The sequence below is a fragment of the Mobula hypostoma genome, chromosome 14 (assembly GCF_963921235.1).
Source record: "Mobula hypostoma chromosome 14, sMobHyp1.1, whole genome shotgun sequence".
Lineage (NCBI taxonomy): Eukaryota > Metazoa > Chordata > Chondrichthyes > Myliobatiformes > Myliobatidae > Mobula > Mobula hypostoma.
Window position 1 is genome coordinate 66,459,539 of NC_086110.1, and position 26,250 is coordinate 66,485,788.

Below are 26,250 nucleotides of genomic sequence, written 5' to 3' on the forward strand. Positions count from 1 at the left end.
GAATATAAAAGCAAATATGTAATACTGAGGCTTTATAAGGCATTGGTCAGACTACACTAGGAACATTGTGAGCAGTTTTGGGTCCTTTACCTAAGAAAGGATCTGCTGGCATTGGAAGTTGTCCAGAGGAGGTTCACTAGAATTATCCTGGGAATGAAAAGGTTAACATACGAGGAGCATTTGATGGCTGTGGGCCTGTACTTGGTGGAGTTTAGAAGAATGACGGGTGATCTCATTGAAACCTGTCCAACATAGATCAGGGGTCAGCAACCTTTTTGCCTCTGTGGGCCAGATCGCGTATTAATGAGTGGACGGTGGGCCAGATAAATGCCATAAAAAAACTTGAAATATGGCAATTACCTATTTAAATACATCTAGTTATGTTTTGCCTCAAATTAATGAATAACGCATGCTAGAAAATTATTTGTGCTTAACCACGGATGCCTATTAGTAATCAAAGAACTCAGTTTAGATGGAATTTATTTCAATGAAGGCATCTTTTGAATCTATTAAAGGGACACAAAGAACCTTTAAACATAAAACCTATGAACATGATGCATTGAATGGTGGTAAATTGACTGTTTTAATACAAACAGTCGATAAATCAATGCGAAACTTGATTCTGTTTGTTGCTTGAAAGCTTCTCAATATTGGGTGTCAGACTTGTTGATGGCAAGAGCAAGACATTATCCAGATGGGCTTCAGTCAGTCTTGTTCTCAAATGGTTATTGGTGTGCTTCATTTTTGAAAATAATTGCTCACACAGATAAGTGCTGCCAAACAATGATGCCATCTTTTTTGCATGGTCCACTAAGTTAGGCTACTTCCCACTTGGATGAATATATTTTCTATAGAAGTCAAGCACTGACACATCTTCAGATTGAAATTTCAATCTCAATATATTGTCACGCTGCATCTCAATCAATTCCATTTGAAAAATTTCTGATGCAGTGTCCACTTCCACGTCAAATGGAGTAGCAAACAGCTTGAACTTATTTGCATGCAAGCGAAAATCAGCAAAACGAGATGAAAACTCTTTTCTCAATTCTTGGACCATATTCACAAAAATGCCTGGATCTGTGCTTTACTTTTTTGAGACTTCATAGCTGGCGTGGGTATTTCCTTCATTTTCACTGCTTTTCTTGGCAAAAAAATGATGCTTGTTTTCCGAAACTAGCCTTCATTTGCTCAACTTCATCTTTCCTTGCTTGCCCAGTAAACTTGTTAAAATTTCCACTATGGCGGGTCTCGTAATGTTACCTGATATTTACCACATTCTTCACAGCAACATTTTCTAGGCAAATGAGACAAACTGGTTTCCCAGCTTGCTCGATGAAGAACTAATCTAGTGTCCAAGTGTCTTGGAAATTTCGGCACTCAGTGTCTACCTTCCTGCGTTTTGCATTCATTGCCATTGGAATTTTTTTCTTCGATTTTATTTCGAAACACGAGTTATTCAACAAGTATCGTAACACATGTTAATATCTGGATATTTAGTGTGAATTTCTTGTTAAAATACAGTGACGCTGTTTCTGTTTACAAATTCGAACGATCCCATCTGAAAACCTGCCGTGCACGGAGAGTATCTAATACATATTAATAAGGTAGTCTGCCTTCCTGTTATTCGTATATACCAGCGTTTGGTTTGGAACAAAACGGAACCTGGGGCCAGTGTACCGAGGCGCCATGCATGTCCATCAGTGTGGTCGCGTGAAACACTCAGAATAAGGAAAAATCGCCCACGGGCCGGATAAGCATAGTATCCCAATATTTGCTCGTGGGCCGGTCAAAGTACCTTTGCGGGCAAGATCTGGCCCACGGGCCGTAGATTGCCTAACCCTGACACAGATGGAGTGAACGTGAAGAGGATGTTTCTTATAGTGGGAGAGAAACTAGGACTAGAGGGCACAGCCTCAGAATACACGGATGTCTCTTTGTAAAAGAAATGTGGATGAATTTCTTTAGCTAGAGTGTGGTCAATTTGTGGAATTGATTGCCAAAAGTACCTTTGGAGGCCAAGCCACTGGGTATATTTAAAGTGGAGGTTGATAGGTTATTGATTAGTAGGGCATCAAAGGTTCTGGGGAGAAAGCAGGTGAATGGGGTTGAGAAGGATAATAAATCAGCCATGATTGAATGGAGTTGACTCGATGGGCCAAGTGGCTTGATTCTGTTCTTATGTCTTACGGTTTTACAATAACAAGCTGAACAGCAGTGAATTATTGATTGACTCGCCTCGACTGGTATTTGATTGCCCATTCACGTGTTGACGCAGTTTGGGTTGTAAGCAGCTTGCAGAGAGGGCCTGATTTATTTCTCATTAAATATGCCTGACTTGATGGGAGTATAATTTGAAAGGCAATGAACCACATAACCAGAAAAACTCATTTATCCTGTTAATCTCACACAGCCTATAGGCTGTGTGCACCTGGCACTGAATCTGTACCTTTTCTCTGGGCAGTGAGGATCCCTCAGCCATAAAATCACAGAAGCGATTGAAACATTTGTATTATCTTGCACTTCATCAGGATACCCTAAAATAATATTTCCTCTGGTTAGTTTTACTTTAGGTATAAGTAACCCCATCAACAAGTAATGTACGTCAGCGTAGCAATTAGTATACAACGCCAGTGACCCAGGTTCAATTCCCACGCTTTCTGTAAGAAGCTTGTACCTACTCCCTAGGTTTCTTCAGTGTTCCAGTTACCTCCTGCGTTCCAAAGACGTATGGGTTAGGTTTGGTAAATTGTGGGTATGGTATGCTATGTTGGCATTGTAAGCATGACAACAGTCACGGGCTGCCCCCTGGCATATCCAAAGACCGTGTTGGCTGTTGAGACAGACATTCCTCTCTATGACTCGATGCTTCGATGTACGTGTAACAAATACTGCAAATCTTTAAAGCATAGGATGGTGCATAAAAGAGTTTTTGAAAGAAACAAATAGTGTTTTAGAAACATAGGAGATTCTGCAGATGTTGGAAATCTTGAGGAACACACACAAAATGTTTGTCTTGGGAGTTTTTGATGTATTGTAAAATTTGCTTTATTGCTTTAGGATCTTTTGGCTCGGCCTGACTTTGGGCCTGACATTGGGAGGAGTTACTTCTTTGTGGATCAAACAATGCAGCATTGTTTGTATACGTGGAGTATAAGTGCCATGAAAATGAGCTTTTTGCAGCTGCAGCACAGTACATTATGTTATTTATATTAGGTACATTATTTATTTAGAGATGCAGCATGGTAACAGATCCTTACGATCCCAACAAGACTGCTCCCCCATACTACACCGATCTGTCTAATTAACTGATTAACTCCTATGAGCCTGTTAGCCAGAGATTTTTTTTCCCAGAGCTGGGAATGTTTGGAGGGGGCACGATGTCACAGGTAGAATTTTACAAAGAGTGGTGAGTGCGTGGGGTTGTGGCAGAGGCAGATATATTGGGAACATGTCAAAAACTCTTAACTAGACACATGGCTGATAGAAAAATGGAAGTCTATGTAGGAGGGAAGGCTACATTGATCTTAGAGTAGGTTAAAATATTAGCACAGCATTGTGAGCTGAAGGCCTTGTACCGTGCTGAAATTTTCTATGTAATAGCTGGTACGTCTTTGGAATGAGGTAGGAAACCCACTTGGTCACAGGTAGAACGTACAAACTCCTTACAGACAGCGGTGGAACTGAACCTGGGTTGCTGGTACTGTAAAGCATTGTGGTAACCGCTACACTGCCATGCCACCACCAATATATGCAAAGCATTACACTATCCGCTATACTATTTTGTTGCTTTGATCCCAGCATCTGCAGATTATTTTGTGTATACTACCATTCCACCCACCAATAGGACAAGCATAAATTACATAAACTTAAATTGACATAAATTGTACACAACTTGCCTGACAAAATAAACACAATTACTGCACCTTAGTGCAGTGCAGGTTGAGGGAAATATAGTCTGAGGTAGAATTAAGGTTTTACAGTTTCAGTTTGGTTCAAGAAGCTGATGAAAATAGGGAAGAAGCCATCCTTGAGGTGTGGGTCTTCAGGCTCCTGTACCTCTGCCTGATGGTGTTCATGAGCATTGGAGGGTCAGCCTGTGGGACATAAAAGTCAAAGTGAAGATTATCATCATACACACAACTGCACGTATGTTCTGGTGCAATGAGCAATTATCTTGTAATATTACATTTAAATATAAATCATGCGCAATTTTTACAAGAAAGGACACAATTAGAACCAAAAGAAACCCATTGTATTGCAAAGTGGTCACAGTGTTGCTATATTGATGTGGTGATTAGAGTCTGTGCTGGTTGGTTGAATAACCAAATGGTTGAAGGGACGTAGCAGTTCTTGAACCTGGTGTTGTGGAGCTTCAGTTATCTCCTGCCTGCTGGTAGCTATGAGCTGATGGAGGTGGTCTTTGATGATAGATATTACCTTCTTGAGGAGGTACCTCATGTAAGTGCTACCAGTGATGGGGAGGGATGTGCTGGTGAAGTACTGGTGTGAGCCCGCTACTCTCTGTAGTTGGTTACATTCCTGCATATTCGAAATGATTTACCAGACGATGATGCAACTAGTCAGCGTACTTTCAACAGTGCACCTGAGAAAGTTGAGACACTGTCATGCCTTCCTATTGACTTCATCTATGTAACACACACAAAATGCTGGAGGAACTCAGCAGGTCAGGCAGCATACATAGAGGGGAATAAATGGTTGACGTTTCGGGCCAAGACCTTTTATCAAGATTGGAAAGTAAAGAAGAAGAAGCCAGAATAAGAAGGTGGGGAGGAGGGGAGAAGGAATATAAGCTGGAAAGGTATAGGTGTCAAAGATAAAGGGCTGAAGAAGACAGAACCTAGTTGGAGAGGACAGTGGACCACAGGAGATTATTCTTGTTCAGAGACGTTGCCAGACCTGCTGAGTTCCTCCAGCATTTTGTATGTGTTCCTTTGGATTTACAGCATCTGCAGAATCTCTTGTGGTTGTGATTGCATCCCTGTGCCGGGCCCAGGACATAGTCCAAGTCCTGGATGAGGATTTGAACCTGTAATTTACTCAACACAGCAACAGGAACAATGCCAGAGCCAGATTCAGTGGAACATGTGTTGCTACCAGTCTATCGAGTGTCAGCCTATGAAATGTACCTCAAGAAATCTTTGCAGCCACCTTGTGGTCCATGGGAATCTGACTGATTATCAAAGACAACTTTTTCCCCCTTTGTTTTAAAACAACTTTAGCAATGCACAGCTGAGTAAGCCCCAGCAATGTCAAATGATTACACTAAGTTAATGAGCAGTCAAACATCCAAGATTCACAGCGCGAAACGAATGGATTTTGTTTTAACACTGATCGGTCAGTGAGATAGGATTTGACAGAATGACTTTTCCAACTGTGCCATTGTTACCCTCTTTAATGAGGAACGTTGCCAGCATTGGCTCAATGCCAGCAGTTGGTTTGGTGCCAGACCACGGGATTCAGTTCAAGAGATGGTCTATCCAAAGTCTGTGAACAGATTGATTTCCATTCCTTTAAGAGCAGCATGACCGCTGTTCAAGTTCAAGTTCAAATTGAAGTTGAATTGTCATTCAGCTATACGCATGTACACAAACAAATGAAAATGTTCCCCTGAGGTCAACATGCAAAACACAGTACATACATTCAGACTCAGCACACAGCACATACAACTACAATAACACATACAGTAAAAAAGACAATATTTGCATAATTCCCTGAGTGGCATTGTTGTGTTTTGTAACTTAAAAACATAAAAGTGAATTGAAAGGAACACAAGAGAGCCAAGAATTCGAATAACTTCATCTTTATTTTTAAGTGAGGCCCGCATTTATTACATGGTAGGGTGATGACAGATGCCATTTACTTACTTTTATGTATAACCGGCAATGCATTATATATACCACAAAGAATGCTTAATCAAACAGTATCTTGACAATATTACCCAAATATTACTGAAATATTAAATATTCCGTAGGCATGGCGGGTAGATTGATGGTGCATGGGATGTTGTCCTGGAGCCATGTTTCTGCAGGAACAAGCATGCAGCAGTTTCTCATCATGTGCTAGCGCAGTCACACATGAACACAATCCAGCTTGTCTTCCACCGAGCAAACGATGAGAGGGGCCAAACTCCAACTCAATCTGGACTCCAGTGCGTTAGCTGCTCCTCTGCATTCTCCCACACTGGCAGCTCATCCCCTGGACGACTGCAACAGGTGAAGCCACAGCACGAGGGCCTGGTCTGTGCAACAACTTCTCCCTTGCTGTCTGTTTCACCAATGGATCAATGAAGAGGACTTGCAGTATTCTACATTACCGATGTGCAATAGGGTCTTGCGATCACAAGGAAAAAAATATCGGACAATCATTTGCGCCGGTTCTTAGACCACACATGGTTTCCAACGCCTTTTACCCTGGGTGGCTGTAGCCTTTGACGACACCATACTCAACAAGCCCATACTGTGCAGCTCCACCACTATTCAGCAACTAGCTAGTGAGATAGCTGTGTAGGACTCAATATCCAGCAGTGTCTTGAGATCATAAGAAAGGCGTAAAGAGTAATTACACCATTGGTTGGGACCAGAGAGGCTGCTGTGATGAAGTGTGCCACCATCTTGCCAGCATGGGCCATACAGCTTGGGATGTCGAAGTTCTGAGTTAAATTCCCGTGCCACCTGTAATTCTCCCAGTGACAGTGTGGGTTTCCTTTGGGTGCTCTGGTTTCCTCCCACAGTCCAAAGACGTTCATGTTAGTAGGTTAATTTGCTGTTGTAAATTGTACTGTGATTAGGCTAGATAGGTGGGTTACTGGGCTGTGCGACTCACTGGGCTGGAAGGGCCTGACCACACTGTAACTCTAAATTTAAAAAAATTAAGAAGTGAGTTAGTTTTGTAAATATGAAGCTAAGATATTACCAGCCCATTCTTGACTGGAGGGAAGAGAACAAAGAAAGGGCTTATATTTGTACAGCACTTTAAATGTCCTTAGGACATACTGAAACACTTCACAGTCAATGAAATGTTTGTGAAGTGCATTGACGGTGCCTTTAGAAAGGGGGGAAAAGGCAGCTAATGTGTTCTCAGTGAGATCCCACAGACTGCCTTTATTGGCTGAAGCACAGAATGCGAAAGCAAACAGCTGGTGATCTAACTTGTGCTCTTTCCATTCCCCCGCACCCCCCCCCCCACCCCCCACCACCTTCTTATTCTGGCTTTAGCCTCCTTCCTGTCCTGTCCTGATGAAAGATCTTGGCCTGAAACTTCGAAAAGGTTGGCTATCTGGAAGATGTTGCCTGAGGAATCATTAATCACTGGTGCCATCATAACTTTAGAAAGTGTTGGCACGTGGCCAAGTGGTTAAGGAGTTCATCTAGTGATCTGAAGGTCACTAGTTCAAGCCTTAGCTGAGGCAGTGTGTTGTGTCTTTGAGCAAGGCACTTAACCACACATTGCTCTGTGACAACAGCGGTGCCAAGCTGTACAGGTCCTAATGCCCTTCCCTTGGACAACATCGGTGGCATGGAGAGGGAGACTTGCAGCATGGGCAACTGCTGGTCCTCCATACAACCTTGCCCAGGCCTGCACCCTGAAAACCTTCCAAGGTGCAAATCCAAGGTCTCACTAGACTGATGGATGCCAATACAGGTTAGAAATCAGAGGGCATGTTGTACTGGTGCCTTTTGCATGGAGACACTTGCAGGATGTCCCCAGCACATACTTGGACTGTGCTGGTCATTAACACAACTGACACACTTCAATGTACCTGTGAGAAACAAAGTTAATCACTTTATCTGGATTGAACTGGATAAAACATTAGTCCACAGTTAGTGTATTGTGTATCGTGCAGTTCAGTTCACTGTATGATAAGAAGGATGTGACCGAGCAAGAGGAGGGGAGATTTACATGGACTTTGCCAGGGATGGGCAATTAGTTATGAGGAGAGACGGTTTCGACTGGGGTTATTTTCTTCAGGGGTGATGAGGATAATTATGAGGGGCCTATACAGGGTGAACAATTTTTGTCACGTGTCCATTAAAATATACAGTGAGATGGGTTACTTGCATCAAATCAAATCAGTGAGGATCGTGTTGGACAGCCCGCAATTATTGCCACACTTCCATCACCAACCTAGGACGATTTAATCACTCAGTGATTCAAGAACAGCTTCTTCTCCTCTGCCATTGATTTCTGAATGGGCATTGAACCCATGAACATTACCTCACTACCTCTTTGCATTACTTATTTAATTTAACTATTATATATATATTTACTGTAATTCAGTTTTATTATGTGATGCATTTTACCGCTGCTGCAAAAACAACAAACTTCATGGCTTATGTTAATGATATGAAACCTGATTCTGCCTGGTAGCATGACCACAACTCACTGACTGACTGGTATTTCTCTGGAATGTGAAGGTTCTCTTTCCCTCGGCAAAGGGGTCAGTAACCAAAGGTGATGTCAGTTCAAGTGCATTGGACTATGGATTGAAGAAAGCATACTTTACTCAATGAGACTTGGGGCTCGGGGTTGAAAGGGCATTGGAGACAGTTCACGCACCGTGTTTAAGAAGTCATCATATTGAAGAGCCATAACCTACACATACTGTAACAACCAAGATCAGGAAAGTGGGATTAACTGTAAATCTTTTCCCAACATGGACATAATGGGCTGAATGGCCTACATTCGGTGTTATAACTTGCAGCATTTTTTGAAAGATTAATATTGGCTAGGACATTGAGAGATCTTCAATTAAGGTAGATTGCTACTTCGAAAAAAACAGGTAAATTGTTTTATTATTGTCACATATTGAGGAACAGAAAAAAACTTTGTTTTGCATGCCATCCATCCAGATCATTTCATCACATCAGTGTATTGATCCCATGAACACTACCTCACTTTTTAATGTATATTATTTCTGTTTTTGCACGGTTATTAATCTATTCATTTAATGTATACTGTATTTATTTATTTATGTATTTATTTATTTTTGTTCTATATTATGTATTGCATTAAACTGCTGCTGCTAAGTTAACAAATTTCATGACACATGCCAGTGATAATAAACCTGATTCTGATTCTGATTGAGATAGTACAAGGAGAAACAATACCATTAAAGCAGAAAAAATGTTATTTTTATAGAAAATGAGCGATGCAGGTAGAAAATAAGGTTCAAAGTCATAATCAGAATACAATTTAATATCATTGGCATACATTATAAAATCTGTTGTTAGATGACAGCAGTACACAATAATAATTCTGTAAATTCCTTTTTATATAAAAAGTTATGTAAGTAATGAAAAAAGAGAATAAAAACAATTGTGAGATCATGTTCATGGGTTGAATTTCCATTCAGAAATCTGATGGCAGAGGCCACGAAGTTGTTCCTCAATCATTGTGTGTGAGCCTTCAGGCCCCTGTGTCTCTTCCTGATAGTGGCAATGAAAAGGAGGCACAACCTGGGTGATGGGGTCCTTAATGATGGATGCTGCCCTCTTGAAGAAGTCCTGGATACTGGGGAGGCTATTGATGGAGCTGATTAAGTAGGCAAATTTCTGCAGTTTATTTTGAAACTGTGCAAATTCCCCCTCCCCCCATAGCGGAAGGTGATGCAGCCAATTAGAATGCTCTTCATGGTACATCAACAGAAATTTGTAAGTGTTTTTGCTGACAAACCAAATCACCTCAAACTCCTGATAAAATATAGCCGCTGTTGTGCCTTCTTTATAACTGCATCGATACGTTGGGCCTAGGGTAGTTCCTCAGAGATATTGGCACCCAGGAACTTGAAATTGCTCACTCTTTCCAATTCTAAACCCTCGGTAAGGACTGGTGTCTGTTCCTTCATCTTACCCTTTCTGAATGATGTGATTGTGAGCTCGACAGTCCATCTTATGGTACTAGTGGACCATTACTAGTCTTAAAAAACAGCAGGGTAGAAGTGTCCTTCAGCTTGGAGGTGCACGGTCTCAGACTTTTGTATCTTCTGCCCAATGTGAGGTGGGAGAGAAGAGAATACTGGCCACTTTACCCAAGTTTAGACAAAGTGCATTGATGGGAGGTTTGTTTCCACAATGAGCTGAGCCATATCAACAACCCTCTGCAGTTCCTTGCAGTCCCAGGCAGAAAGGTTACCCTACCAAGCCTTGATGTACCGGAATCGGATGCTTTGTATGGTACGTCGATAGAATTTGATGAGATTCAAAGTGGACATGCAACATTTCTTCATCCTCCTGTATTGATGTGTCTAATGTAACTGTGTAATGCGTTTACAATTACTAACTCCACTGGGACTTCTACTTTACAGTTCAGATGAGAGTCAAGATGGAGCCCTTTTCACCTTGTGATTTGAAAAGCATACCTATGCAAGAACATTGATTGGAAACATGCTTTGGAATAACACACAAGTACAGAATTGTGATGCTTTCATGCCTTATTTGAGGTTATTTTCACTCAATCTCTCATTCACATATTCTTTTGTACATGTACATTAGCTCACGTTGCTGCCAATCATTTTACATGCTAATGCGATGCATGAAATCAGATGTTATGTTGAAGTTGTATAAAACGTTGGTGAGCGCTAATTTGGAGTGTTGTGTGCCATTTTGTTCATCTACATGCAGGAAGGATGTAAATAAGATTGAAAGAGTACAGAGAAAATTTACAAGGATGTTGCCAGGTCTGGAGGACCTGAGTTATACGGAAAGATTGAATAGGTTAGGACTGTATTCCTCAGAACATAGAGGATTGAGAGGAGATTTGGCAAAGGTATACAAAATTATGAGGGGTATAGACAGGGTAAATGCAAGCAGGTTTTTTCCACTGAGGTTTGGTGGGACTGCAACCAGAAGTCATGCGTTAAGGGTGAAAGGTGAAAAGTTTACATGGAACATGAGGGGAAACTTCTTCACTCAGAGGGTTGTAAGTGTGGAATGAGCTGCTAGCACAAATGGTGCATGTGAGCTCAATATCAACTTTTAAGCGAAGTTTAGATAGGTACACGGATGGTAGGGATATGGAGGGCTGTGGTCCCAATGCTGGTCGATGGGAGTAGGAAGTTCAAAAGGTGTTGGCAAAGACTAGATGGGCCAAAGGGCTAGTTTCTGTGCTGTACTTCTCTGTGACTTCTGTGACTAAAATATTCACTGCAAATTTACAGAATTTAATCTGAAAAGAATTACAGAGAAATGCCATCCCCCTTAATTCTTTGACCTTTATACATCTGGCAGATGTGGGAGAATTCAATTTCCCTGGAACATATGCTATTATTACAAATGGGCTCATAATACCACAAGTCAGTTTGTTGCCAAAGTATTAAACTGCTGTTGTAAGTAAGTACTTTAAATTAAAAAAAAATCCTTTTATTCATGTTCAACATTCCCACATTTCCCTTTTGTGTTCCTTTGGTGATTTTTTTAAGCTAATCACAGAACTTTATTTCTGTCCAAGGTATGTCAGCTGCTTAAAATCAAAAGTAAAGCAGAAGACCCTGGAAAGGCATATAAATTCATGCACCACACACAAAATGCTGGATAAATGCCTGATGTAGGGTCTTGGTCTGAAACACTGACTATTTACTCTCCTCTATAATGGCGCTTGACATGCTGAGTTCCTCCAACATTTTGTACATGTTGCTTTGAATTTCCAGCATCTGCACAATCTCCTGTGCTCCTCATTTCATGTGGCACCTGGGTATCAAGAGCACAGTTAATGATTCAGGCAGATAAACTTTCAGTTCGAGCTCTGACTTAAAAGTTTAACTGTGTTCCTAATGTGTCCAATCTAATACAACTATAATCTACCTCAAGCTATCCTTCAAGAGGATCGCAGACTTGTCATAGGATTAGGAGGCTTGCGTGCCTCAATGACTTGGAGAGCTATGTTGGCTAGGGTCACTGCTTGTGCTTTGCCTCCTGGGTAGGATTATCCATACCAAACAGGTCAAAGGGTAGAGGCCAGACTACGAGTGGTCCACCAGCCTTCCCGAGCTAACAACCCCTTCTGGTAAAACAAAATTGTTATAGAAACAGCAATGGAGAAGAATTCTTCATCATCTGTGTGTGATGGTATGGACAGACAGAGATGGAAGACCTTCATTGCTGCCCCAAACGGCAACAGTGTAACCAGCAGTAAGTCAGTAAGCTACCTCAAGTTATAGGGTCAAAGAGCAATACAGTGCAAAAACAGGCCTAGAAACATCCAGCATCCCTCTGTCTCCAGAGATGCCGCCTAACCCACAGAGAACCTTCAGCAGTTCGCTATTTGCTTCTAACTGAACCTGTCTATGAAGAGCAGCACAAGGTTCAGGTTGGATACCTGTTTCACACTCACTGTTAACTGAACTCAAACAGGGGGGGAAAGGACCTTTTCAAAGACCCTGTCTGATGGCATCTCCATTCAACCAGACCGACCAGAATGGGTATTCATTCCACTCAGTTTTAACCAAACCAGTCTGGTGAAAATGGGACAAGCTCTAGGCAGGATGGCTAATTGGTATTCCACAGACTCCCACTGGGAAATGAACTGGAGAGCAGGGCGGTAGTGTAGCAGATAGCATAACGCTTTATAGCGCCAGCGATCCGGGTTCAATTCCCACTGCTGTCAGTCTGTACCTTTGTGGAGACCACATAGAGTGTAGGGCGACATGGTAGCATAGGGTTAGTGTAGTACAATGACAGTGTCGGAGATCGAGGTTCAATTCCCGCCACCGTCCATAAGGAGTTGGTACCTTCTCCCCGTGACCATTCCTCTATCTCCTGTAGTTTCCACCCATATTCCAATGTTGTGGGCTGCTCCCAGCACGTCCTCAGACTGTGTTGGTCGTTAACGCAAGTGACACATTTTATTGTATGTTTCGATAACCATGTGACAATTCAAGCTAACCCTGATTGTATCTCAGTGGTAAGAGGTCACTTGACCACAGCTTGATCTGACAATCTCTACAAAATTCTGGCAATAGGAACTGCAGTGGACCCAACCCCCTCCTCTTCATCCACTGGCTAACCCGGGTCAGAATTAGGGTATCAGAGCAAAATACAGAGGACAGTGAAAACCCGAGATAAAGTAGATGGCAAGCAACAATCGATCCCTGCTGTACACTACTAGTCACAGTGATATGGTTCTCTATTGTGGACTGAGAGTGGGATGGGGACAGAGAGTGGGGAATCATGGTTGGAAAAGGGAAAGGGAGAGAGGAGTGAGCTGGAAGTACCAGAGTGGCATTCTGTGATGATTATTAAACCAATTGTTTGGAATCTAATGACTTTGCCTAGTGGCAGCACCTGGGCCACCCCCGCCCTTGGCACTTCTTCTCTTATCACCTGTACCACACCCATTCTGCGGCACTCCACCCTCGCCATTCCCAACATCCTTTGCTCCCGCCAGATTTGCAAACTCGCTCTCCACTCCATGTTGAGAAATACATTACTCTACAAAAGCACCCTTCTCCTCATGCAAACTTTTTATTCTGGCGTCTTCCCCCTTCCGTTTCAGTCTTGAAGAAGGGTCTCGGCCTGAAACGTCGACTCTTTATTCATTTCCATAGATGCTTCCTGACCTGCTGAATTCCTCCAGTATTTTGTGTACATTGTTTTGAATTTCCAGCATCTGCAGAATTTCGTGTGTTTACTATCATGATGGCTGCTTTCCAGAGCAAAGGATAGACACAGTCCATAGAGGGAAGGCTGATATTCATGGTGGACTGAGCTGTGCCCACAACTCTCTGTAATTTCTTGTGGTAACGGATAGAACAGTTGGCATACCAACCTGTGATTCATCCGGACTGCTCCTCCGGTTGGAGTTGTTCAACAACAGGCAAGTCCACGTGGAACTCAGTGGAATATTGGCCTCATCTCCCGATGCCAAAACAGCTGGAACCATCATTTTTAGATGTCAGATCAGGATCTGAAGCTCTTGCAGGAAATTAGCTTGTAGGAATTGTGAGGAAGAGAGCAAACTGGTAATGGAATGGAGAGGATAAACACAGATTCTGCAGACACTGGACTCAAAATGTTGAAAATTCAGGAAATTTTGAGCAAGTCGCAAGTTCCACATGGACTTGCCTGTTGTTGAACAACTGCCAGTCAGGGGATCAGTCCAGCTGTATCACTGCTTTGCGTGTCAACTGCCATGACCGCAAGAAATTACTGAGAGTTGTGGGCACAACTTAGTCCGCCAAGAATGCCAGCCTCCCCTTTATGGACTCTGACTAAATTCTGCAGTGCCTCGGGAAAGCAGCAAACATAAGCAAAGACTCCTCCCACCTGAATTATTTTCTTCCACTTCCACCAGGCAGAGGATTAAAAAGAGCTTGAAAATACATACCACTAGGTTTGAGGTAAGAACGTTCTAGAAATCTTGAGCAACACTGCTAATGGAATGTAGAGGACACTGGTTTTATTGACCAAATACAGTACTTAGCAAAAGTCTTCAGCATGTATATGTAGTTAGGATGCCTAAGACTTTTGCACAGCGCTCCAGCCTTTCATTGCTCGAGTGCTTATATACATTAAAAAATGACGCAGTTGGTAAGGCCACGAGCTCGTGGTGCCAGAGACTTAAGTTCATGCCAGACTGCATCATGTGGAATTTGCTCATTGTCTCTGTGACCTCGTGAGGTTCCTCTGGTGGCCCAGTTTCCACGCGCATCCCGACAATGTGCGAGTTGAGAGATTCACAGAGGGGGAGCACATTGCCTCGAATGTTTTCAGTGAGTGGTTGAATTGGTGGGGGAACAGTTGAAAATATGGGGGGGGATCAAAAGTGGTTCAGGGCAGGAGTGCTGTAATTGGATGTATTATGGCTGGCATGGACGCAGTAGTCCAAAGAGGTCTATTTCCATCTAATAATGATGCCACCTTAAACTAATCCCATCTGTCTTCCCAGAAATAACTTCTCACTGAAGATTAGTGAAAGCCGAAGTGAAACTTAATATCTTTCTGTCAGTTCTTTTAATCTTCTGCTAAAATTATTCAATAGTGACCTCAGCCCAAGAGACCAGCTCTTGCTTATCTCATTTATAATCAGTTTCAGTCTAGTTTAAAGTGAAATTTGGAACAAATATGTCGAAAGCCTAATATTTAATAATATTATCACGGTGGGTTGCTGATATTTCTGATTATATCGACCATATCTCTCCTACAATGTAAAGGTGACTGTTGTTCCGTAGGCGTAACAGTGAGAAGTCATTGGTTTCTCCTTGTGCCTATTGTGGGAAGTAGTAGTTGGATTACATCTAGTAAAATTATCAGGAGCTATTCCTATGAGCAGACAGGCCCATAAGACCATAAGACATAGGAGCAGAATTAGGCCATTTGGCCCATCGAGTCAGCTCTGCCATTCTATCATGGTTGATTTATTATCCCTGTCAGCCGTTGACACCATTTCTAATCAAGAGCCTATCAACCTCTGCCTTAAATATACCCAGTGACTTGGTCTTCACACAGACTGTGACAACGAATACCATTGATTCATCACCCTATGGTTAAAAAATTTTCTCCTCATCTCTGTTGTATAGGGATTTTCTTCTCTGGGACTGTGCCCTGTGGCAAAGGACCAGGGGGATACAGATTAAAGCTTTTGGTCAAAAGCTGTGGGCAGTGGAGGGGTTGTAAGCTGAATCTTTTTTATCTGTGCAGACTGATTCTGATCAGGAGCTCATTCAGTGTAATGATGGAGATGAAATCAATCAATGCCTCCGAAAGAGGATTAGATTGTCCTTTTCGAGTGCATAATGGGAGCAAGATAGTGGGATGGTTTTCATGAACCATTCTGAAATCTAATGGTGGAGAGATAGAAGCTGTTCCTAAAACATTACATGTGCATCTTCAGGCTTCTGCACCTCCTCCCTGATGGTCATGATGAAAAGAGGGCATATCTTGAATGGTGAGAGTCCTTAATGATGAGTGCTGCCTTCTTGAGGCATCGCCTTTCGAGGATGGACTCGATGGTGGGGACATGATGAAGCTCACTGAGTCTATAACCCTCTGCAGCGTTTTTTTTGATCCTGTGCATTGAAGCCTCCAGTCAGAATGCTCTCCATGGCACCTGCGTAGAAATTTGCTGGAGCCTTTGGTGACGTACTCCGAATGAAGTACAGCTTCCTGAAGTCCATAATCACTTCCTTGGTCTTACTGCAAGGTTGTCATTGTTTCGTGGTGCTGCACTGCATGTAGTTTTGCTCACATTCTTCCTTTTCTAATCACTCTAGGATATTTGCAAAGCTCTTTGGTGTCACAGGAGTGGCCACAGATGTGAAACTAAGTTTATGCCAGCTGCAGAGGGAACAGTGTGTGGACCTAATAAGGTAAGTGTCTTCTGGGCATCAGACACTACCACCAATATTGCTCACTGATGGTTAGTTCATGACAAAATTCAATCTAGATGACGAGATTTCAAATTACAAAGTAAATTTATTATCAAAATACATATATATCACCATATACAATCCTGAGATTTATTTTCTTGTGGGCATTATCAACAAATCTATAGAATAATAACTGTAACAGAATTAATGAAAGACCGTCCAACTAGGGTGTTCATCAGAGTGCAGGCGACAACAAACTGTCCAAACACAAACAAAGAAGGAGTAATAATAAATAAGCAATAAATATCAAGAACATAAGATGAAGAGTACCTGAAAGTGAGCCCATTGGTTGTGGGAACATTTCAGTGGCGAGGCAAGTGAAGTAGTCCCCTTTGGTTCAAGAGCCTGATGGTTGAGGGGTAATAACGTTTCCTGAACACTGGTGGTGCAAGTTCCGAGGCTCCTCTAACTCCTTCCTGATGGCAGCAGCGAGAAGAGAGCATGTCCTGAGCATTTCTGGACTTCACTATCTTTTACAATGCTTCAGGCAGTCGAAGAAGAACAAAGCTGATCCAATTGAAACCTTTGGTGATTCCGCTCAAGTTTCCTAAGGCTCACTTATTAATACCTGTCCACCACTGTGTTAATGGCAAGGACATTTACCCCTGAAGCAATCTATGTGAATTTGAAGGTTAGATTTATTTCTCACATGTAGGGGCCATGAAAAGTCCTTGGCAAGTAGGATTAAGGTGAATCCCAAGGCATTCTTTATATACATCATGAGCAAAAAGATAACTAGGGAGAGGGTGGGACCACTCAAGGGTAAAGGGGGAAACATTTGTTTGGATGTGGAGAATATGAGGAGGTACTTAACGAGTACTTTGCTTCAGTATTTATCAAGGAAAATGATATGGAGGACCAGGAGATCAGTACTGTGTGTATAAATACATTAGGACATTTAGAGGTCAAGGAGGAGGAATTGTTGGGCCTTCTATTCAGTATTAACGAGGAGAAGTCCGCAGAGCCTGATAGGATTTACCCCTGGTTATTGAAGGAGGCAAGAGATGAGATTGCTGGGCCGTTGACCAGTATCTTCGTGTCTTCTCTAGCCACAGGCGAAGTCCTGGAGGACTGGTGAATGACTAATGTTGTGCCTCTATTTCAAAGGGAAAAAGAGAGAATCCTGGGAACTATAGACCAGTTAGCTTCACGTCAGTTGTAGGGAAATTGCTGGAGTAAATTCTGAGGGATCGGATATATGAGCATTTGGAAACCCATGGCCTAATGAGGGAGAGCCAGCATGGCTTTGTGTGTAGTAGGTCATGACTTGCCTACTTGATTGAGTTTCTTGACAAAATGATGAGAGAGCTCAATTAGGGTAAGTCAGTGGATGTTGTCCTCACAGATTTTAGTAATGTGTTTGACAAAGTCCTCATGGGAAGCTAATCCAGAAGATTAAGATGCATGGGATCTGTGGCAAATTAGTTGTTTAGATTCAGAACTGCTTTCTGCATAGAAGACAGAGAATAGTGGTTGAAGGGACTTACTCAAGCTGGAGGACTGTAATTAGTCATAGTCATACTTTATTGATCCCGAGGGAAATTGGTTTTCGTTACAGTTGCACCTTAAATAATTAAATAGTGATAAAACCATAAATAATTAAATAGTAATCTGTAAATTATGCCAGGAAATAAGTCCAGGACCAGCCTATTGGCTCAGGGTGTCTGACCCTCCAAGGGAGGAGTTGTAAAGTTTGATGGCCACAGGCAGGAATGACTTCCTATGATGCTCAGTGTTGCATCTCGGTGGAATGAGTCTCTGGCTGAATGTACTCCTATGCCCACCCAGTACATTATGTAGTGGATGGGAGACATTGTCCAAGATTGCATGCAAATTAGACAGCATTCTCTTTTCAGACACCACCGTCAGAGAGTCCAGTTCCATCCCCACAACATCACTGGCCTTACGATTGAGTTTGTTGATTCTGTTGGTGTCTGCCACCCTGAGCCTGCTGCCCCAGCACACAACAGCAAACATGATCGCACTGGCCACCACAGACTCGTAGAACATCCTCAGCATCGTCCAGCAGGTGTTAAAGGACCTCAGTCTCCTCAGGAGACAGGAGAATTAATGGTGTTCCACAGGGATCTGTGCTGGGCTTCTGCTGTTTTGTGTTGTGTATAAGTGACCTGGATGAAAATGTAGATGGGTAAGTTAGTAAGTTTGCGGATGATACCAAGATTGGTGGAGTTTTACATAATGTAGTAGACTGGCAAAGAATACATCACAATATAGATCAGTTACAGATATGGGCAGAGAAATCCCAGATGGAGTTTAACCAAATGTGAAATGTTGCACCTTGGTAGAGCAAATGCAGGGAAACAGTACTATGTTAAGGGCAAAATCCTTGACATTGTTGCTGAGCAGAGGGATCTTGGGGTCTAAGTTCATAGCTCTTTGAAAGTGGCTAGACATGTAAATTGGGTGGTTAAGAAGACTTATGGAATTCTTGCTTTTATTAGTTGAGGCACTGAGTTCAAAAGTTAAGAAGTTATGTTGCAAATCTATAAAACCCTGGTTAGGCCACATTTGTAGTATTGCACACAGTTCTGGTTGCTGCACTATAGGAAGGATGTTGAGGCTTTGGAAAGGGTGCAGAAGAGGTTTACCAGGATGCTGCCTGGTTTAGAGGGCATGTGCTATCATGAGAGGCTGGATAAACTTAGGTTGTTTTCTCTGGAGCGCTGGAGGCTGAGAGAGAGCTGAAAGTGATTTATAAGATTTTGAGTGGCATTGAAAGAGTGGGCAGAGAGTATCCATTTCCCAGGATCGAAATGTCTAATACCAAAGGGCATGGATTGAAGGTGGGCTGGGGTAGGGAATTGAGGGGTAAGTTTTTTACTCAGAAAATGGTGGATGCCTGGAATGCGCTGTCTAGTATGGTGGTAGAGGAAAATACATTTGAGGCTTTAAAGAGACGTTAAATAAAAGACGTCAGATAAATCCCCAGGGCCAGATGGTCTGCATCCCAGAGTGCTTAAGGAAGTAGCCCAAGAAATAGTGGATGCATTAGTGATAATTTTTCAAAACTCTTTAGATTCTGGACTAGTTCCTGAGGATTGGAGGGTGGCTAATGTAACCCCACTTTTTAAAAAAGCAGGGAGAGAGTAACCGGGGAATTATAGACCGGTTAGCCTGACCGGTGGTGGGGAAAATGCTAGAGTCAGTTATCAAAGATGTGATAACAGCACATTTGGAAAGCAGTGAAATTATCAGACAAAGTCAGCATGGATTTGTGAAAGGAAAATCATTTCTGACGAATCTCATAGAATTTTATGAGGATGTAACTAGTAGAGTGGATAGGGGAGAACCAGTGGATGTGGTATATTTGGATTTTCAAAAGGCTTTTGACAAGGTCCCACACAGGAGATTAGTGTGCAAACTTAAAGCACACAGTATTGGGGGTAAGGTATTGCTGTGGGTGGAGAATTGGTTAGCAGACAGGAAGCAAAGAGTGGGAATAAACGGGACCTTTTCAGAACAGCAGGCAGTGACTAGTGGGGTACCGCAAGGCTCAGTGCTGGGACCCCAGTTGTTTACAATATATATTAATGACTTAGATGAGGGAATTAAATGCAGCATCTCCAAGTTTGCGGATGACACGAAGCTGGGCGGCAGTGTTTGCTGTGAGGAGGATGCTAAGAGGATGCAGGGTGACTTGGATAGGTTAAGTGAGTGGGCAAATTCGTGGCAGATGCAATTTAATATGGATAAATGTGAGGTTATCCACTTTGGTGGCAAAAACAGGAAAACAGATTATTATCTGAATGGTGGCCAATTAGGAAAAGGGGAGGTGCAACGAGACCTGGGTGTCATTATACACCAGTCATTGAAAGTGGGCATGCAGGTACAGCAGGCGGTGAAAAAGGCGAATGGTATGCTGGCATTCATAGCAAGAGGATTCGAATACAGGAGCAGGGAGATGCTACTGCAGTTGTACAAGGCCTTGGTGAGACCACACCTGGAGTATTGTGTGCAGTTTTGGTCCCCTAATCTGAGGAAAGACATCCTTGCCATAGAGGGAGTACAAAGAAGGTTCACCAGATTGATTCCTGGGATGGCAGGACTTTCATATGATGAAAGACTGGATCGACTAGGCTTATACTCGTTGGAATTTAGAAGACTGAGGGGGGATCTTATTGAAACATATCAAATCCTAAAGGGATTGGGCAGGCCAGATGTAGGAAGATTGTTCCGGATGTTGGAGAAGTCCAGAACGAGGGGTCACAGTCTGAGGATAAACGGAAAGCCTTTTAGGACTGAGATTAGGAAAAACCTTTTCACACAGAGAGTGGTGAATCTGTGGAATTCTCTGCCACAGGAAACAGTTGAGGCCAGTTCATTGGCTATATTTAAGAGGGAGGTAGATATGGCCCTTGTGGCTAAAGGGATCAGGGGGTATGGGGGGAAGGCTGGTACAGGGTTCTGAGCTGGATGATCAACCATGATCATACTGACTGGCGGTGCAGGCTCGAAGGGCCGAATGGCCTACTCCTGCACCTATTTTCTATGTTTTCTATGTTTGGATGGACACATGGATGTAAGGAAGATGGAGGGATGTGGACATGATGTAGGTAAGCAGGATTAGTGTTTGGGTGTTTTTGGTTTGCTTTTAGTTGGGCACCACATTGTGGGCCAAAGGATGTGTTCCTGTGCTATACTGTTCTGTGTACATCAAAACATAGAAACATAGAAAATATGTGCAGGAGTAGGCCATTCGGCCCTTTGAGCCTGCACTGCTATTCAGTATGATCATGGCTGATCATCCAACTCAGAACCCTGTACCTGCCTTCTCTTCATACCCCCTGATCCCTTTAGCCACAAGGGCCATATCTAACTCCCTCTTAAATATAGCCAATGAACTGTCCTCAACTGTTTCCTGTGGCAGAGAATTCCACAGATTCACCACTCACTGTGTGAAGAAGGTTTTCCTCATCTCGGTCGTAAAAGGCTTCCCCTTTATCCTCAAACTGTGACCCCTCGTTCTGGACTTGCCCAACATCGGGAACAATCTTCCTGCATCTAGCCTGTCCAATCCCTTTAGGATTTTATACGTTTCAATGAGATCCCCCCTCAATCTTCTAAATTCCACAGAGTATAAGCCTAGTCGATCCAGTCTTTCATCATATGAAAGTCCTGCCATCCCAGAAATCAATTTGGTGAACCTTCTTTGTAGTGAAACGCATAATGAAATGTGTCATTTGCATTAATGACCAACACAGTCCAAGGATGTTCATGTTGCCATACCTCCTACGGCAACGTAGCATGTTCACAATGACTAACTCAAACCCGTAAGCTTTTTTTGAAATAAGGAAGGATACCAGAGCACCCAGAGAAAATCTACATGGTCAGGGAGAGAACTTGCAAGCTCCTTATAGACAGTGGCAGAATTGAACCCAGGTTGCTGGCACGGTAAAGCGTTACGGTAGCCGCTACGCTACCTCATGCTATTGAGTTGACTGACCTCCAACTGGCTTCAGGGGCCCCAGGGCTTAATCTTGAAGGTTGGAGGTAGCCTGTGATAGTTGGTGATTGTCTTCAACAGAGCCAGGCAGTGCACATCCTGAGCATCTTTATCAACCATGCCTGCCTCTTTGCATTCTGAGTCTGTGCCTTCAGGATAGAAAATTGAACCCTGTTTCAATGTCTGCTTTAAATAAGGTCTGCTGGGGTGTTGAGATGACCGCGCGCACACCGACATCTCGATGAGGTTACGGCCCAGTACTTGATACTGAGCGTGAAGCTTGAAAGTGTGTGCTGAGAGGAAACGTGGAATGATGAATCACAGAGTGGAAGAGGAAAGCTGCCCTCAGCTGATGGCATGAGATGAATGTTGGCACACCGCCAAGGCTGGGTTGCTAACGTTAATTATACTGTATCTCTTTCTTCCCCAACAATTAGACCACAGAAGTTATCACATGATTGCAATTTGCTTGCTATAGGGGTTCCCTGCAGAAAGGACTAAACATGGTTAGGGCTAAAGCGATTACCTCAGCTGGAATCAATCAGTTAATGTCGCCTTTTATGTCAAGTGTTAATCCTCTTAGTGAAGACTAGAAATGGTGGGGCAAAATGGAACTACAAATGAAACTGCTGTTTACTGGCCGCTTTCAGCTCAGCTGGACAGTCTAGCTTGGGAAGCAAAGTGCCAGTCTCTATAAGCCAAGAATTAAAGATACTCAGCCACAGAGAATGGGAAAGCTGACAGTAAGTGGTGGATGCGACCCAGTCCGTCAGAGGAAAAACTCTCCCCACCACTCAGCGTGTCTGCAAGGGCCCATGCCACAAGAAAGCAGCATCCATCAACAAGGACTCCCACCATCCGGGCCATACTCTCTTCTCTCTGCTGCCATTGGGAAGGAGATAAAGGAGGGTCAGGGACAGTTATTACCCTTCAACCATCAGACTCCTGAACCAGCGTGGACAACCACACTCAACAACACTGAACTGATTCCACAACCTATCGACTCATTTTCAAGGACTCTGCAACTCATGTTCTCAATGTTATTTACTTATTTCTTTATTATTGTTTTTTTTTGTATTTGCACTGTTGGGCATCTTTTACACAATGATTTTTTTTGTCAGTCTTTGTGTACAGCTTTTCATTGATTCTGATATGTTTCTTTGCTCTACTGTGAATGCCTGTAAGAAAATGAATCTCAGGGTAGTATATGGTGATGTGTAAGTACCTTGAACTTTGATGTGAACTTTCTTGTAGACATTTTATTTCGAGAGATTTGTCACTTTAGAGGCATTTTTGTAAGCCACCGTGTCTTTTTGCAATGCTCCTGGGTTTGGTCTGCTGAGCTCGTATTTGGGCTCACAATGCCATTCACCCCTTTACACTGACCCAATCCACTCTCAGTCCTGATACAGGGTTTTGACTCAAGACATTGGAAATTCCTTTCCTCCCACGGATGCATCGCAACATGAGTTAGGATAAGGTTGAATACTTTATCTTTTATTTAGAGTTACAGCACAATTACAGGCTCTTCCAGCCCAATGAACTCATACCACATAGTTGCACCCATGTGACCAATTAAACCACTAACCCGCATGTGTTTGGAGTGTCAGAAGAAACCCATGCGTGGTACGTACGAATCCCTTATTGAACCAAGGTCATTGGCCGCAACGTAAACCGCAATGGGTTTGGGACTTTATTCCCTGGAGTGCAGGAGAATGAGGAGAGATCTTATTGAGGATACAGAATTATGAAAAGTGTAGATAGTGCAAATGCATGCAGGCTTTCCCCCTCAGGAAAGTTACTGGCATGGTTAAAGCATTGGCTGATTGGTAGGAGGCAGCGAGTGGGAATAAAAGGATCCTTTTCTGGTTGGCTGCCAGTGACTAGTGGTGTTCCACAAGGGTCGGTGTTGGGACCACTTCTTTTTCTGCTATATATAAATGATTTAGATGATGGAATGGATGGCTTTCTTGCCAAGTTTGCAGATGATATGAAGATTGGTGGAGGGGCCAGAGTGTTGATGAAACAGGTAGGATGCAGAAGGACTTAGACAGATTAGGAGAATGGGCAAGGAAGTGGTAAATGAAATACAATATCGGAAAATGCATGGTCATGCACTTTGGTAGAAGAAATAAAGGTGCAGACTATTTTCTAAATGGGGAGAAAATCCAAAAATCTGAGATGCAAAGAGACCTGGGAGTCCTTGTGCAGAACACCCGAATTCTTTTTTCTTTGCAAACATCCATAAAAACAGAGTGCCCCAAAGAATGAATGACAGTTTAAATATTCCAGTAATATTTGAGTAGTATTGTAAGTATATTGTTTGATTAAGAATTCTTTGTTTAAATAATGCTTTACACGTTATACCATGTCAGACATGCACGTCTCTCTAAAAGTAAAAACAAAGCTCATGCACAGAAGTTATCCCGGCTCTGTGTTGTTCTTTTAATTAGTTTTAATGTTTTGGAGTTACACAGCATAACAGCAACCAATATGCAGAAGACAACAAATTGTGCAAACACAACAATGAAAAAAACAAAATAAAAGCAATAAATATTGAGAACATGAGTTGTAGAGTCCTTGAAAGTGAGTCTATAGGTAGAGGTGGATACATTAGGGACATTTAAGAGACTCTTAGATTAGGCACATGGATGAAAGAAAACTGGAGGGCGATGTCGAAGGGAAGGGTTTGAGTGAGCTTGGAGCAGGTCAAAAGGTCAGCATAACATCACGGGCCGAAGGGCCTGTCCGGTGCTGTAATGTTCACTGGTCTAACCCCTGGTTCCTTTGCTTCATCAGTGGTGCCGGCGAGGTCAGTGCCTGAAACTGGGTGACAACGGGCCCAAGCCCATCAACGGTCAGTGGTCCGGCTGGTCAGAGTGGTCGGAGTGCTCCCGGACCTGCGGCGGTGGAGTGTCCTACCGGGAGAGACACTGCAACAATCCAAAGTAAGGGCAGTTGCACGGGTTGTGGCTAGATCGCCCAGCCTTTTACCGGGGAAAGCTCCTGTTGGCTTGTCAAGAGAGGGATGTCAATGACAGCTGATGATTTTGTGGCATTCCCAAAGCCCTCACCTTGGTTCCCACACTTAGCATGGCAACCATTCAGCTTAACCCGCTATGGACCCCAAGAGCCAACCCTATTGGTCGTAAATCACCATTGCGCCTCTCATAGTCATAGTCATGGTCATAGTCATACTTTATTGATCCCGGGGGAAATTGGTTTTCGTTACAGTTGCACCATAAATAATTAAATAGTAATAAAACCATAAATGGTTAAATAGTAATATGTAAATTATGCCAGTAAATTATGAAATAAGTCCAGGACCAGCCTATTGGCTCAGGGTGTCTGACCCTCCAAGGGAGGACTTGTAAAGTTTGATGGCCACAGGCAGGAATGACTTCCTATGACGCTCCGTGTTGCATCTCGGTGGAATGAGTCTCTGGCTGAATGTACTCCTGTGCCCACCCAGTACATTATGTAGTGGATGGGAGACATTGTCCAAGATGGCATGCAACTTGGACAGCATCCTTTTTTCAGACACCACCGTGAGAGAGTCCAGTTCCATCCCCACAACATCACTGGCCTTACGAATGAGCTTGTTGATTCTGTTGGTGTCTGCTACCCTCAGCCTGCTGCCCCAGCACACAGCAGCAAACATGATCGCACTGGCCACCACAGACTCGTAGAACATCCTCAGCATCGTCCAGCAGATGTTAAAGGACCTCAGTCTCCTCAGGACTCTCTTATAGAGTCTCAGAGTTAAACAGCATGGAAACAGGCCCTTCGGACCAACTCACCCTCTCCGACCAGGTTGACTACTTGTGGTAATCTCAGTTGTCTGCATTTGACACATATCCTTCTCAACCTGGGGTTCCCAACCTGTGGGGTCCACGGACCCCTTGCTTAATGGCATTGGCCCATGGCATAGAGAAGGTTGGGAACCCCTGCTCTGAATCTTCCCCATCCATGTAACTGTCCAAATGCATTTTAAATATAGTAATTGCACCTGCTTCTACCATTTTCTTTTGGCAGCTCATCTCTGTTACGTGTGCGCAGAGCAAGACTGACAATGGAGTGATACGATTCAACCTTTTTACTGAGTTGTGTTAGTAACGTGCGTGCTGGGCAACTTTAAGTGCAGGAACAATGAACCGAGCCCACCGAGACAAAAATCATGCGTGTTCAAAGCCAGCACCAAAAAGACAGTGCCTTCTGCATGTCGGAGGTCCGGTCCTAAACCGTGCGATCTGTCGGTCACGCGGGCACTTGCCATATTCTCACAATCGATCTGATACGGTTCAATTCCATATACTCACCACCGTATGTTTGGCAAAACTTGCTTCCCCGGCCTCTCTTTATACCTATCCCCTCTAGTTTTGGACTCCCCTTACCCTGTGCAAAC

The 26,250-nt window shown here is 43.1% G+C and overlaps 1 protein-coding gene across 1 annotated transcript in view; it reads left to right on the plus strand.

Annotated features, from left to right (window-relative positions):
* adamts18 (ADAM metallopeptidase with thrombospondin type 1 motif, 18) overlaps positions 1–26,250 on the plus strand; it is a 348,492-nt gene that overhangs the window by 210,869 nt on the left and 111,373 nt on the right. Inside the window, exons 9-10 of the mRNA XM_063067228.1 lie at positions 16,226–16,321; positions 24,645–24,793. Coding sequence (XP_062923298.1) covers positions 16,226–16,321; positions 24,645–24,793 — 245 coding nt within the window. The remainder of the gene's footprint in view (positions 1–16,225; positions 16,322–24,644; positions 24,794–26,250) is intronic.